Source organism: Aspergillus aculeatinus (genome assembly GCF_003184765.1).
Source record: "Aspergillus aculeatinus CBS 121060 unplaced genomic scaffold BO66scaffold_29, whole genome shotgun sequence".
Taxonomy (NCBI): domain Eukaryota; kingdom Fungi; phylum Ascomycota; class Eurotiomycetes; order Eurotiales; family Aspergillaceae; genus Aspergillus; species Aspergillus aculeatinus.
In genome coordinates, this window is record NW_020291498.1 from 100093 (window position 1) to 114326 (window position 14234).

At 54.6% G+C, this 14234-nt stretch overlaps 5 protein-coding genes across 5 annotated transcripts; 3 read left to right on the forward strand and 2 right to left on the reverse strand.

Annotated features, from left to right (window-relative positions):
- The first annotated feature begins 35 nt into the window (after positions 1 to 35).
- Positions 36 to 2544, forward strand: BO66DRAFT_351289 (cytochrome P450). The gene is made up of 5 exons (XM_025644740.1): positions 36 to 712; positions 781 to 977; positions 1135 to 1506; positions 1553 to 1683; positions 1763 to 2544. Exons 1-5 carry the CDS (start codon positions 472 to 474, stop codon positions 2382 to 2384), a joined length of 1563 nt encoding a protein of 520 aa, XP_025503067.1. The 5' UTR covers positions 36 to 471; the 3' UTR covers positions 2385 to 2544.
- A 204-nt stretch (positions 2545 to 2748) lies between these two features.
- On the forward strand, positions 2749 to 4600 carry BO66DRAFT_420986 (FAD-binding oxidoreductase; the record flags this gene model as incomplete). Its single annotated transcript, XM_025649922.1, has 3 exons — positions 2749 to 2996; positions 3090 to 4030; positions 4102 to 4600. Exons 1-3 carry the CDS (start codon positions 2970 to 2972, stop codon positions 4598 to 4600), a joined length of 1467 nt encoding a protein of 488 aa, XP_025503068.1. The 5' UTR covers positions 2749 to 2969.
- A 1344-nt stretch (positions 4601 to 5944) lies between these two features.
- Positions 5945 to 7849, reverse strand: dbp5 (ATP-dependent RNA helicase DBP5). Its single transcript, XM_025641772.1, has 6 exons — positions 7676 to 7849; positions 7400 to 7568; positions 6839 to 7336; positions 6549 to 6786; positions 6299 to 6499; positions 5945 to 6244 (listed from the first exon to the last, which is right to left on the reverse strand). The coding sequence occupies exons 1-6, from the start codon at positions 7749 to 7751 to the stop codon at positions 5972 to 5974; spliced, it is 1455 nt and encodes a 484-aa protein (XP_025503069.1). The 5' UTR covers positions 7752 to 7849; the 3' UTR covers positions 5945 to 5971.
- A 520-nt stretch (positions 7850 to 8369) lies between these two features.
- Positions 8370 to 11409, forward strand: BO66DRAFT_392480 (putative actin polymerization protein Bzz1). The gene is made up of 6 exons (XM_025647522.1): positions 8370 to 8697; positions 8762 to 8788; positions 8879 to 9406; positions 9451 to 9531; positions 9578 to 10742; positions 10821 to 11409. The coding sequence occupies exons 1-6, from the start codon at positions 8653 to 8655 to the stop codon at positions 11198 to 11200; spliced, it is 2226 nt and encodes a 741-aa protein (XP_025503070.1). The 5' UTR covers positions 8370 to 8652; the 3' UTR covers positions 11201 to 11409.
- Positions 11410 to 12675: 1266 nt separating this feature from the next.
- BO66DRAFT_392482 (putative Cu-dependent DNA-binding protein) lies at positions 12676 to 13706 on the reverse strand (the record flags this gene model as incomplete). Its single annotated transcript, XM_025647523.1, has 2 exons — positions 13207 to 13706; positions 12676 to 13136 (listed from the first exon to the last, which is right to left on the reverse strand). Coding segments are annotated over exons 1-2 (311 nt in total), but the record flags the coding sequence as incomplete, so codon positions are not given.
- Positions 13707 to 14234: the final 528 nt, after the last annotated feature.

Here is a 14234-nt window from a genome sequence, read left to right on the forward strand (position 1 = left end):
GTACGGATATGTACTCCCAGAAAGCTGCGGGGGACCTTGTAATACTCCTGTCATCGCTATCCGTGGATAGCATCGCTTAATTTGTGCTGCAGGTATGCTGCAGAAGTGTAAGCCCAGTACTTTGAATCGCGAACAAATCGTTGGCCGCCGAAGACGGACGACATTGGGCCTAATAGCGGGTGTCGGCCGGTAGGAGAGCCAAACAGGCTGACAACCGCGATGGTGCGAGAGAAAAGAGGGGAGGAGATGGGGACCTGAATGATGGAGTTGAATGTTGGCAGACGCGGCTCAAGTGGGCTTAAAGACACCGAGTAAACCATATAGATACTCTTGATCCTCTAGGGTGCGAACTTCAAGCAAGGGCTCCAAACATTTCTTTTTCCTGCAGTCCACTGAGCCCCAATAGTGTTGGTTTCCAATTGTTGGAAGAAAGAAGCAGAAATAGAAGATTGGCCGAGGCAGAGAATCGACATGACGGAAGGCACCATGACTGCAGTCGAGACCCTTGCTCGGGACTGGCAGCCGTGGCCCCTCCTGCTGATCATCGCCGTGGTGGGCATGCTGGTCTCCATCGTCTGGATGGTGAGGTCTGCATATCATCTGCGGAAGATCCCTGGACCCTGGTGGGCGCCCTACACCCGTCTCTGGCTCTTTCGAGCCTTGTACTCGGAGCGTTGCGCGGAGGTCTATCTCCAAGTCAATCGACAATACGGTCAGTTGGCTTGATGCACGCAAGACTGGGAGAGAAAGACAAATCCAAGCTGACCGAGACGTGCCTAGGTCCCCTGGTGCGCATTGGGCCCAACCACCTGATCACCAATGATCCGGGTCTGTTTCGACAGATCCTGGGGGTGCAGTCCAAGTACAATCGTGGGCCGTGGTTTGACGCCCTGCGTCTTGATCCTCACAATGCGAACCTCATCACCGAGCGGCATCGGCAGAAGCATGATGCCTTGAGGGCGAAGATGGCGCCGGGGGTAGGTGATTCCTTTCCTCCTTTTTCCTCCTCCTTCTTCTCTTCTCAATGTCCCCATTGCGCGACCCTCGGTGTAACACCGATGCCACTAAGCCCAAGAAGTTCGCGTGACCTCGTCATGGTTGTTCAACGCTGATCCCGCGAGTCCTTTATTGCAGTATCAAGGGAAAGATTTGCCGCAGATGGAAAAAACCATTGATCACAATCTGCTCTTCTGGCTGGAGTACATCCAGAAGCACGCGTTGACGACCCCTGACCGTCATGTGGCATTTGACCTGGCGCGGAGTATACAATGGCTGCTGTTTGACATGGTGTGCCACCTGTGCCTGGGCCACTCGCTGGGGTTTGTCGATCAGCATGAAGACTGCTTCGGATTCCAGAACGTGTTGGAAACCCGACTGCCGATTGTGGAGAAGTTTGCGGTTTTCACGGAAGTGAATACGTGGATTAAGGTGATCTCCCGCATCCCGTGGGTGCGTCGGGTGTTACCGACCCCTCAGGACCAGGACGGAATCGGGGCAATCCTCGGGGTAAGTAATCTGGAGCGAAAAGAAACAAGGATCCTAACAGGTGCAGGTGGCAGAGAAAACGGTTCGTGCGCGCGTGGCGCAGGGGGTGCCACCCAAAATCAACGAGACGATGCTGGACTCGTGGTTGCGCAATGGGGTTGACCCATCGTTGGCGGTCTCCGAAGTGACCATTGCCCTGTAGGAAATGACCCATGATTGCTCTGCTTTTTATCTCGCTTCGATGGAACAGAAATTAATCTTATTCTGAACCGAACAGGTTCGCAGGATCGGACACGACCGCAACTTCCATCCGCGCGCTGATGCTTCACGTCATTTCCAACCCGATTGTCTATTCGCGGCTGACCGAAGAGATTCGCGGCGCCGATAAACGCGGTCAATTGGGCTCCCCAGTGGTCAGCGAGCGCGAAACCAAGTCTTTGGCTTACCTGCAGGCCTGCATACTGGAAGGGTTGCGGGTGTTTCCCCCGATCACGGCGTTGCGCGAGCGCGTGGTGCCCGCGGGGGGCGACACGCTGAATGGGGTGTTTATCCCCGCGGGCACGAACGTCGGGCTTAACCTGCCCGGCCTGCTGCGCCACGAGCCCGCCTTCGGCCCCGACGCCGACGTCTTCCGTCCGGAAAGATGGCTGGAGGCAACCCCCGACCAGCGACAGCGCATGGACCGAGTCCACGAGCTGATGTTCAACTGGGGCAGTACCCGTTGTCTGGGTATTCGCTTGGCCCAGACAATGATGAGCAAAGTCCTGGTCGAGGTCTTCCGGCGGTGGGACCTGGTCTCGTTGCGACCCCAGCAGCCCTGGCACAGTCGATGTCATGGGATCTTTCTCCAGAAGGACTTCAATGTCCGCATCACTGAGGCACCAGGATCAACCAGCTAGTGGGGGATCGCTGGAGTGGAAACAAGGGAAACATGATATGATGATAGATCACGCTTGGATAATACGGTAACGAAGAACCACACGGACTCGAGAAATTAGCCCGGTCAAAGATCCTTTTCCCAGCTTCCAGCCTGCTCCTGCTACTCCTGAATCCAATTTGAACCCACTTGATTTAGTCGAATCATTAGCCAGTCAAATCCCACAGTAGCCTGCATGGATCACATGAGCCCTACCCCTGCTGCCCCTGCTTACCCTGCAAAGTCGGGACCGGACTGTAACTGGAGTCCGTAGGATCTGCATGCATGTCCCAAGGTGAATCAGTCGGTGTGCCCATTTAAGTGCATTGGATCGAAGGAGCTTGATTCGAAACGCCATCGTCTTCCAGGCTCGGTAAGATCAAGCGAGCGATCACACGCCGTAATAAACTAGCCATCCTTGGACATGGTGTTTGTCCGCCGCTCATCCGACTCGTTCTCCGAAGGATTTTGCAAGCAGCATATAAGGTACGCAGCACACCCTCGGTCAGTCTCCCACTGTTGGGCTTTGAATCACCCCGACGCCGGTTGGATATAGGAAATTGAAGCAATGGTGGTAGCGACATCAGTACTTTGTGTGAGTGACCAGCGTCATCCCTTCATTCCCTGAATTTATTTGCGTCAACCTTTCTACTTTCTCCTGAATACTTCTGAACTCACCGCGCCACAGTGCCTCGAGCTTCGTGGCCTCCTTGGAGCCAATAAAACGTTCTCTTCCGGATCTGCCGCGTACAACGCCTCCCTGGCGTCGTATTTCTCTCTCCAAGAATCGGACATTTCGCCAGCCTGCATTGTCGCCCCTACCACCACGACTGAAGTGTCGGCGGTGGTGCGCTACCTCACGAGCGAAAATAACACCTGTAGCGGCAGGGACTTCGCCATTCGCTCGGGGGGGCATGGGGTCTTCGCGGGAGCGGCCAACATCGCGGATGGAGTGACCATCGATCTCAGCGGCCTCGACAGTATCAGCGTCAGCCAGGATGGGTCAACAGTGACGGTGGGAGTGGGAGCCACATGGGGGGCGGTTTATGCGGCGCTGGAGCCGCTGAACCTGATCGTCCCCGGAGGTCGCGACGCCCCGGTCGGGGTGGGCGGCCTCTCCGTGGGAGGGGGGATGTCATATTTCTCCCCGCGCGTTGGCTGGACCTGCGACAATATTGTCGACTATGAAGTGGTCCTCGACGGGGGCTCTGTCGTCCATGCGACTGCCAGTGCCAATGCGGACCTCCTGGTGGCGCTGCGAGGCGGTTCCAATAACTTTGGGGTGGTGACCCATGTGCAACTCACCACCGTTTCCCAGAACCATACCATCTGGGGGGGGCGGTCGTACTACACGGTCGACACCATCGATGCACAGTTGCAAGCCACGGCTGCATTCACCGAGGCCGACTCCTACGACGAATATGCCTCGTTGATCGTCAGCTTCGCCTGGACGCCCAGCACGGGGGCCATGATTGCCAACAACATGGAGTACACCAAATCCGGGCAGGTTGCGGTCCCCGCGGCGTTCGCGGGCTTCTCCGACATCCCCTCCTTGTCCGACTCGCGCGGCGTAACGACCGTCTCGGAGCTGGCGACCGAAGGAGGCGCTCTCTCGCCCAATGGCTACCGGTACGGTTGCAACCCTAACTTCCACCTCCCGCAGCCATCGGACTGACCCATGACCATGGATGAGTACACAGGGAATTGTGGATCGAGACCACCTATTACTCTACTCTCTCCATGCTCAATGTGACCTGGCAGCAGTGGAACAGCAGTCTGGCCGATTCGGGCATTGAGCAAGTCTCGGGACTCGTCTGGTCGTTGTCCCTGCAGCCATTGCCGCCCGCCATTTACGCGCGCCACAACATGGCCAATTCCCTAGGCTTGACGGCCGATCGCACCGACACCTCGGCCTCCTTGATGATCGCTTTGCTCAGCGTCACCTGGGAGAACGAGGAGGACGACGCGGTCGTCAGCAAGGTGGCCCACGAGATGATTGCGGGCATCGAACAGGCGGCCCAGCAAGCGGGGGCCTACCATCCGTTCAAGTACCTCAACTACGCCAACGCGGATCAGGATCCCATCGCCAGTTACGGCCCGGCCAGTGTCGCCCAGTTACGGCAGGTGGCGCGCCGAGTGGATCCTCGGGGGGTCTTTCAAGATCGAGTCCCGGGAGGATTTAAGCTGAAAGACGTGTAGTGAGACAGTAGAGCACTTTGTCCGAACCACTGGCTTGACATGTTTTTGCCTGGCATATCACATGACCAGACGCGGGCTCGGCGAATGGTTCTCTCCCCAGTCCCCGGAATTCCCCGGTGATCGTACCGTCGGCGACTGCTCTTTCTTTCCACCACTCAACATACTTCCCTCTACTTCATTTCAATTTACTCTCTTCCAGTCGTAAGAAATAGATAACTGCGATATTAATAGAGTAATAGTTACTAATAGATTAAGTTCTTAATAATTTCAATATTGAATAAAGTAAGAAAAGAGAAGATGCAGACAGTATTATATTAAAAAAGATAATATAGTATAATAAAAGGGGGCCAGTATACTGGAAGTAAATTAAAAAATAGAACAAAAAAAATAAAAAATATATATTATATTTTTAAAAAAAGTAGATAAGGTTATATAAAGGGTTTAAAACAGCAGCTAATAGGTACAAAAGTAGTAAAAATATCGATAAAATCTCCGAAGCAGATACAATAGGCTGTAGGAAGTAATAAGACTTTTATATATGTAAGGGCCGAACCAGCCCTTCCAACCTTCGCGGATATCGCGAAGGGAAATCTATATGGCAGGCCTCAAGCACCAGTCACGTGATGGCTAAGCGAGCAGGCCGCAACCTCCAGCTACAATAAGGCATGACACAAAACGTGGGACTATGATGTCCACCGACATGCGCGAGCATCGGTGAAGCAAGCAACCAAATCACAACAAGTTCCACCAGCTGTTACAGCATCTGCTGCAGCAAATTCTATTGGCCAGGTCTCGGACCGGTCTGGATGGTTGTTGATGTGAATTGATACAAGATATCTCGATTGGTACGGCAAAACAATATCTCCTGTCAACATCGCGCCTGGGACCCGGGCTCTCTCCCCAACTTCAATATTCAGACGGAGGGTCAAATGGACAACAAGACCGCCCTCTGCCCACATGCTCGGACCAAGTGGTTTAAAGCAGAAAGAAAGCGGTTTGTTCGGTTTCAGTAGAATTCACACTGCCGGGCTCAGTCCATGTTCACATTCTAGCCTACACCCCCCACCTCCATATTGCATCACATGTCTGCCATTATATCGCCGTCCATTACAGAGAAAAACCTACATCGAAACGCTCAAGCCCTGCATATCTATTCTGGGGTTGTTGGTTTTCAGCGACTCAAATATGAACTGGTATCTATTAATATGTGTGGTGTGCAATTTTTCAGCCATCATGGAAAGATTCATAAAACTCATCCGCAGCCCATACAGCAGTACAGCCCAGGCGTTAAACCAACAATTTGCTCCAACCGACTAGCAATCCGCGGCGATCGAACGGTGACTATCAAACAGCAAGGGAGAGGCAGGACAATCACCGGAAGCCGGCCTGGGCACGGGTGTTCTTGAGCGTCTTCTTGATGATATCCTCCACCTCGTCCCAATCCTTGGTGTCAATCCGCTGGATGCTGGTGTTGAAGTACTTCTGGATCTGGTTGAGCATCTCCCACTCGTCGCGGTTGGAGATGAACGAGATCGAGACACCCACACGACCGAACCGACCGGTACGACCGATACGGTGAAGATAGGTCTGGAAGTCCGCTTGGCGCGGAGCGCGAGGGTTGGTCTGGTGGATTTCAGGGATGTCCTAGTCACGGGAATTAGCTTGCGTGAATTGAAGATCGCAACTCAAAACGCTTACGTAGTTGATGACCATGGAAACGGTCGAAACATCGATACCTCTGGCGAGGACGTTGGTGGTGATCAAAACCTTGGCTTGTCCCGCACGGAACTGGTCGATCACGGCATCACGCTGCGAGCCTTCGATACCACCGGTCAGGGAGGCAACGGTGTGACCTTCGGCCACCATGCGCCTTTCGATTTCGACGGCAGAGGCACGGGTCTAGTGAGGATTAGCAGAAACCCTGTGACACGAGTCCAAATCCACCAACCTTGACGAAAATAATGGAAGAACCAACGGTGAGAAGACCGTAAAGCTGAACAAGAGTCTGGTACTTCTCTTCCTCGTTGGCGCAGTCAAGGTACAATTGCTTGATACCCTCGACGGTCAATTCCTCATGCTGAAGGGTAATCTCGTTCGCATTGGGGGCGAACTTGGAAGCGTATTCGTGGACGTGCGTAGGGAAAGTGGCCGAAAAGAGCACAACCTGAATATCTCTGGGCAACAAACTGCGAAGCTGTTAGTCATCACACTATTCGGAAGAGGAATGGCGAAACTGACGCCTTGACACGGATGCACTGATCGCCAAGACCCTGCTGGTCAAGCATGTTATCTGCCTCGTCCAGAACCAGCACCTTGAGCTTGTTGGCCGTGATGGTGCGTCTCTTGATCATATCCGTGACCGTGCCTGGCGTACCAACAACAACGGAGCACTCCAATTTGGTCGGGCGCGCATTGCTATCCGCAGGCACAGCAGTGCCGATGAGGAGGTTCGGGAGGAATTGACCCATGACCTGGATGACACCCACGATCTGACGCGCCAACTCGCGCGTAGGGGCCAAAATCAGGGCCTGTGGGGTCTTCTGCAGTTGCTCCGTGCTGAGGTCGATGCGGCTGAGGACATTGAGCGTGAATGCGGCAGTCTTTCCAGTACCCGACTGGGACTGGCCGACCAGGTTCTTTGCGGGGTTGCCGAGCAGAAGAGGGAGGGCTCTTTCTTGGATCTTAGACGGTTTGCGGAAGTTCATAGCCGACAATCCTTGCAAGATACGAGGATCGCTGTTGAGCAAACGGTGTTAGCCCCAAAGAATCATTCAGTGATTTGATTGACATGTGACCTACAGGCCAAGGTCCTCGAAGTTCTTGACTGAGAACAGAGGATTGTTGGGGTCGGCTTGCAGATCGCTGAGCTTGACCTCCACGGTGTAGTCGGGTTCCTGAAGATCGGAGCCACCCAAGGCGGCGGGCGCTCCATCCGTTTGATCGATCTCTTTGGGGGTATCGGTGGACTCTGCGTAAGAGGGCTGGATTAGCGTGGTTCTGGATGCGATCGACCGCGATGGAGGGTGACACAGTCGCCGGGTCGAAGGAAGGTATGCCGCCGCGTGTTGTCCATACCTGCAGGCTGAGGTTCTTCGGGCTTGGAAATGCGGTCGGCGAGAGAGCCGCCAGCAGGCTGTTCGTCGGAGGCCATGATAAGCTCGTGAAACGACAAAGGTAATTTGAGGACGGTGTGTGTTGTGAGGGAAAAAAAAAATAAAAAGGCTGCTTGATTCCAGCCGGAAGGAGGGGAGTAGCGGGGTAGGTAATTCTATTTAAACCAGACGCGCGACGAAGGGCTGGCTCCAAACAGCGACTCAAGCGAACACAAGGCAGAGGTGGAAATCCTTTCAAGGACGAAGAAGAAAGAGAAGGAGAGAGAAAGATTTACTCGGGACCAACTCGGGACTCAGAGCAATCGCGGTAGCAATAAGGCAGTAATGGGTGTTCAAGTTGCTATGCTCATTTGCTCATTTGCTCATTTGCTCATCACCAGACAATGACGGCGGAAAAACCAGTCCGGACCGCCTTTGAGCAGCGCTAGTCCTGAATAGGAAGGAGAACCGGAAGACGTCGTGATGCCCATTGTAGTAGGCGGTGAAAGGGCATCGACGGTACGGTACCTTACTCTAGTGGCATCAGGCTGAATGACGTAGTGCTCCAACGTGGCCTGACAGCCTCGTTCGGTATTGTCATCGGGCAATCTTCCGTGGCTTTTACTGCATCCAGCCTAACTAAGCTGTGTTCTTCCCCGCTTCCTTCCCTTCGCAGTGATTGATTGATTGATTGCCTGCGTCTCTCCTCTCTTCTCCAAACTATCATTAATTCTCTTGCCTTAGTGATTGCTGTCCACTTTGGCTTCTTCCGCTGCTGCCCCGATTCCTTGCCATTGGCACCGGTCGCGCAACAGGTTTCTCTTCTCCGGGTGGTTGCTGGTTTCAACGTGCGCCTGCTTGGGTCATCTTAGGCCGACACATTCCGGTTTCCCCTGGTTTCGCATCCCCCGTCGTCGGTCTTCTGCGCTGTGATCTTCGGGCAGAGGATTAGCCGTCAGCATGGCAACCCCGGATGTCGCCCCTCATTTTGGGGCAGAACTGAAGGTACGGCGATGTCTGCAGTTAGGGCAAGCAACCAAGTATTGTCGCTAACAGCAAAATTGGACAGGATGCCTTCAAACCAGTCAACAACTGGGTATGTCCTCCCCGCATGTTCGTCCGCGCGCATTCACCCGACCACGACCACGGTCGATGCGAAACTCCATGCTAAGACATCGCTCCCCAGGTTTCCCATGGCATCGGGTGGTTGGATGAGATACAACAGTTCTACCGAGAGCGCAGTGTTATCGAGAAGGAATATGCGGCCAAAATGACGGCGCTGTGCAGAAAGTACAACGACCGCAAGGCGAAGAAGATCAGCACGCTGAGTGTAGGAGATACTCCAAGTATGACCCCGGGCTCGCTCGAAAGCGCCTCGCTCACGACATGGACGACGCAATTGACTGCGATCGAGGCGCACGCCGCCGAACGCGACCAATTCGGCACGGATCTGGTGGTCCAGATAGCGGAGCCGCTCAAACAAGCCGCAGCGCAATACGAGGAACTGCGGAAGTGCCACGTCGACTTTCATGCCAAATTGGAGAAGGAAAGGGACTCTTCTTACAGCGAGCTTAAGAAGGTCAAGGGGAAATATGACGGTGCATGTCAGGAGGTGGAAGCGCGACGGAAGAAAATGGAGAGCTCGTTTGACCACAGCAAGTCCAAGGCCCAAGCGGCCTATCAGCAGCAGATTCTGGAAATGAACAACGTCAAGGTATGTAGCCAATCACAGCTCCTATCGCACACTAACAGAAGCAGAACACCTACCTCATCAGCATCAACGTGACGAACAAGCTCAAGGAGCGCTTTTACCACGAATATGTTCCCGAGCTACTCGATGTAGGTTTCTTTCGCCCAGTCTTAGCTATGACACTAACGTTCGCAGGGGCTGCAAGACCTCAACGAAACCCGTGTAGCGAAGCTGAATTCAATCTGGGCGCAGGCAGCTCAGTTGGACAAGAATTACCTGACCAAAAGTGTGGAGCACATGTCCAATCTCCTGCACGAGATCCCCCGCAACCTCCCTCATCTCGACTCGCTCATGTTCTTGCGCCACAACACCACCCCTCTCCAAGAACCCGCCAATGTAGGCTTCGAGCCCAGCCCGGTCTGGCACGATGACGAAGCCCTCATAACCGACGAGACCGCCAAGGTCTTCCTGCGCAATCTTCTCAGCAAGAGCAAGACACAGGTGCGCGATCTGCGAGTGGAGACCGATCAGAAGCGACGAGAGGTAGAGGCGGCCAAGAAGGTACGCGAAGCGATCCAGCAGGGCAGGGACAAACGGAGCGAGGTGGAAGTAGTCCGGTCCATCTTCTTCCTGCAAGAGACGTTGCATGAGCTTGACCGCAAACGCCTGACGGCCGAAGTTGAGACATCAACCATCATGTCCGTGGTAGGCGACCTGTCGCTGGGGGCGCGCAATCACAACTTTAAGTCGCAGACATTCAAGATCCCCACCAACTGCGACCTTTGCGGTGAGCGCATTTGGGGTCTATCAGCCAAGGGCTTCGACTGCCGCGACTGCGGTTATACGTGCCACAGCAAGTGCGAGATGAAGGTGCCGGCAGAATGTCCGGGCGAGCAGACCAAGGAGGAGAAGAAGAAGCTCAAAGCCGAGCGACAGGAGCTGGCCAACTCGACCCCGACTCTCGACCTGGAGCCGTCGTCATCCAGCGGCCCGACGGGGGCGCCCTCGCTCACGCGCAAAGACACTATGAACTCACTCAGTTCCGGTTACGCCGTCAGTGCTAACCGCTCCTTATCCACCGCCACCAGTCTCTCCCCGTCCACAGCCGAGTTACCTGCATCAACCCCAACACCACCAGCTACAGAGACCAAACCTGCTGCCGCGGCTGCCTCCAAGCGGAACCGCATCCTTGCGCCACCGCCGGCGCAATACATCAACAGTCCTCCATCGACCCCAACCCTCAGTTCCAAACCGGCTTCTTCCGAACCCCGCGGTAAGATGCTGTATCCGTATCAAGCACAGGGCGATGACGAAGTCACCGTCCAAGAAGGGGACGATATCGTCATTGTAGAGCCAGATGGTAAGCTACTCGTGTCGCATCCTTCATCTTCTCACCTCCTTGATTCTGGAATATCCAGGCTAATCACCACATAAACAGACGGATCTGGCTGGCTTCGGGTGCGAACCTCGGCAACCGGAAACGAAGGCCTCGTCCCGGCCTCCTACGTCGAAGCCCTTCCGATGGAACGCCCAGCGTCGACCTACTCAACCAACTCCTCGGCCTCGGCCTCGGCCTCTACCTTGCCAGCAGGCGGCAGCAAACGCATCGGCCCCGCCGTGGCGCCGCGCCGGGGGGCCAAGAAATTGGCCTACGTGGAAGCGTTGTACGACTACGAGGCCCGCAGCGACATGGAATGGAGTATGAGCGAGGGGGACCGGTTCGTGCTGGTGAACCGGGATAGCGGGGATGGGTGGGCGGATGTGGAGCGGGGGGGCGTGACGAAGAGCGTGCCGGCGAACTATATTCAGGATGTTTAGACAGTCGGCGGAAGCGAACGTGGGGATTCCAGGCACGGAGGGTCCAGGTGGAAGGAATTAGGGAGGTAGCATTTGGCTTTTGGGCAATAGACAAGGCTCACGGATCGCTAGTTGTTAGATTAGTTGGAGGGTGAGATGGCGGGAGGTGCAGTACATATACCACAATACATACGGTGCGCCTTGCTTTTCCTGTACATAATCGAGCATAGCTAAACTTGTACTTTTGTTTCAGGGACTTGTCTGAAGCTAGCGTGACGGTCATTGGAGAATTCCACCCTTGAGATTCGAATTAGGAAAGGCCGGCCGCGCTCCAGACTATTAACTAGGTTATATAACTGGGCTTGGGCATGCTATAATCGATAGCTGTACTTGACCCTCTCAATCATTCTCCCCTTCCGCCTCCTTGTCTCGTTCTCCCAATTCATTTCCCATCTCAGCTCTACAGATGCCTTCACTGATTCTTCCAGTCCTCTCTCCCTCCTATCTTGCCATGTCGTCCGTGGCCATGGGCATCCTCACCACAGGACCGATTCCATAGCGAGAGATATACCCTTGGCACCGTAGTAAGGAGTACAGAGACTGACAGATCGAGATCAGCGATAGGTGATATTCCTAAGGTTGCATTTAACCTTCTTTGTTGCCGGCGGGGGGTAGTCTTCATTGCTCGCAAATAAGATCTGCTGACTTGTATATCGTATTGCTATATACCTATATTCTGCTGTAGATACTGCGCAAACTGGGCAACAAATCTATATGTAGATGCTGCGATTCGAAGGTGCAAATACCCCCCAACCCCAAAAGTCTCAGCAGAAAACCCCCATACCCTCCCAGACGGTTCCATCAACAGATTCCCCACGGCGAACTAACGGTTCTGTGCTCCCCAACCAGACACAACCCCCCAACCCCCCCACGCAGCCATAGCTACCTCATGCTCACTCAAACATCATCATTCTCGTATACGTCATGACTCATAACATTTGCACAATCGCTTCTCTTTGCCTTCTTTCTTTTGGATGTCGACGAGCCGGTAGTGAAATCCAGCCCGTCTGCAAATGTTATACCTCGTCCCGGAGGGCCGCCTCCTCCGATATCGAGAGCCACGACCAATCGCCCTGGAAGACGTCGGCGGGCAGAGCATTGACGTCGAGGTCTTCGAGGGCGTAGATCGCGGCGGCGGACGCGCTGTCTGCGAAGGAGGAGACCCCGACCCCGACCCCGACCCCGTTCTCGAAGTCGAGCGGGTTGACCATGCTCAGCGAGCTGGGGATGTCACTTATCGTGCAGTATGATGGGGACGGGTAGGCGGTGCTGGTGCTGGTGCCGGGCAGGTAGATGGGACTGCTGCCGGGCGTACCGGGGAGGAGACCCTGCTGCTGGTGGTACAGCTGGGATGATGGGGGTGGTGGAGGTGGCGGCGGGCTCACGGAGATGGTGGATCGAGGGCGATGATCGCCATAGTCCCCTGTCGGGGGAGAGTGGGAGTCGCGCCGGAATCCTGCGCCTGCACCACCACTGCTACCACCGCCCGTGGACGACGGCGCGGGACGCGGCGCAATCGGCTTCAGGGAGCCCACTGGGGTGGAACGAGGAGATCTGCCGGCGGCTCTCTGGAACAAAGAGCAAGACGCCAAAGGGAAATCCACATCAGCCTTAGACTGTTCTCTGGAGCAATGGAGAAGGAGTGTGTGGGAAAATTCAGATTCAGATGGTGAGTGGGATTTTTTTGGTTGTCTTTGTAGTATATGTTTGGGGCGGGGGGGCTTGCAATGCTGGTGCTGAACATCGGGGAATGGCTCTACTTTTGATGCTTGACATCTGGCGTCGGCCTCGCGTTTGAGCTTGGCGTGGTCCTCGGGCGCCTCGCACGGCGTGCAGTTGCAGACTGAGCAGGTTGCAAAGGGACGGCCCTTTCGGTTGATGTGGATTAATGGTCGATCTGTGCGGAGGTGGAATTAGCCAGGTAGATTGGAATACCCTTCACACAAGGCATGTGGCATGTATATTACCATGGTGCTTGCAGGTGGTCACTCGGTGACCGCGAACGCAAGCTTCACAGGCCCACTTTTCACCGTCGATGAGCATCCCTTGGACGAATATTGAAGTGGAATAGAGGCGGCCATGCTTCCCAGGCGGATAGGGGGGAGGATTTATAGGTGAGAGCAAACAATACGTGATGGGCCGGAAAGCCAGCAAGCGAGAAAAAAAAAAGATTAGAGACGCCGATGGGGGAAATGAACACCACCAGATGGAGCGTTACTACAGAAAAAGGCAAAGCCGCATGGGGATGGGGAACGGGCACAGCCACGGATCGACTACATGGATGGCAAGGACTGGACTGGACTGTATAGAAAGGGCAGCTCGGTAGAGAAAGAAAGTACTCCATAGCTGGTAGTTAGTGAGAGAGAGGGAGGAGGGGGTAGGTGGTAGGTAGGTCGGTCCTGAGCTTCGTGTGCAAGGGAAATGATTGCATGCGCGGTTTTTGGGTCTCATTTTACCGCAATTTGGGGGGGGGATTGGGGAGGGTTCCGTTCCTGGATGGACCCAAAAGTCCCAAGTTCTGACTGCTAACTTACCATACTGGAGGTAGTCAGTTTAGACCGGAGAGAAAGAGGTAATCCGAAGGGAGTGCCAGCAGTGCGCCAGAGCCAGGGCCAACTCCTCCTTAGCTGATTTCTCCTCTCTCGATCTCCTCCTCCTCCTCCTCCTCTCTCCCGCTGGCCGCGGAGTCCATGATGATATAATTGCCCTAACAAAAAACCAGCGATTAGCATGAGGGATTTTCCCTAGCGAAATATCGAGACAATTCGTTGGTAACGAGATGCCGCATCCGTCTTAGTTGCGGGCAAAACCGAATGGTGCAGCAAATTCCCGCATACAATGAATGAACAATAACACAGAAAATCCTCTCGCGGGACGAGCTATAGTTACAATCATATTCCTGCTGCCTTGGATCAAAGGCACTAAGCAGCGACAGGTGAACGGCGACTGCGAAGAGATTATTACTCCGTACGCTCGAGCTCCTGATGATCGATGA

Coding starts and splice junctions, on each gene's coding strand:
- BO66DRAFT_351289 (XM_025644740.1), top strand. CDS start 472: ATGACGGAAGGCACCATGACTGCAGTCGAGACCCTTGCTCGGGACTGG. Junction 713..780: donor CCAAGTCAATCGACAATACG/GTCAGTTGGCTT, acceptor AGACGTGCCTAG/GTCCCCTGGTGCGCATTGGG. Junction 1,684..1,762: donor TCCGAAGTGACCATTGCCCT/GTAGGAAATGAC, acceptor TGAACCGAACAG/GTTCGCAGGATCGGACACGA.
- BO66DRAFT_392480 (XM_025647522.1), top strand. CDS start 8,653: ATGGCAACCCCGGATGTCGCCCCTCATTTTGGGGCAGAACTGAAG. Junction 8,698..8,761: donor ATTTTGGGGCAGAACTGAAG/GTACGGCGATGT, acceptor AAAATTGGACAG/GATGCCTTCAAACCAGTCAA. Junction 10,743..10,820: donor CGTCATTGTAGAGCCAGATG/GTAAGCTACTCG, acceptor CCACATAAACAG/ACGGATCTGGCTGGCTTCGG.
- dbp5 (XM_025641772.1), bottom strand. CDS start 7,751: ATGGCCTCCGACGAACAGCCTGCTGGCGGCTCTCTCGCCGACCGCATT. Junction 7,569..7,675: donor CGAAGAACCTCAGCCTGCAG/GTATGGACAACA, acceptor CCTCTTACGCAG/AGTCCACCGATACCCCCAAA. Junction 7,337..7,399: donor AACTTCGAGGACCTTGGCCT/GTAGGTCACATG, acceptor TTTGCTCAACAG/CGATCCTCGTATCTTGCAAG.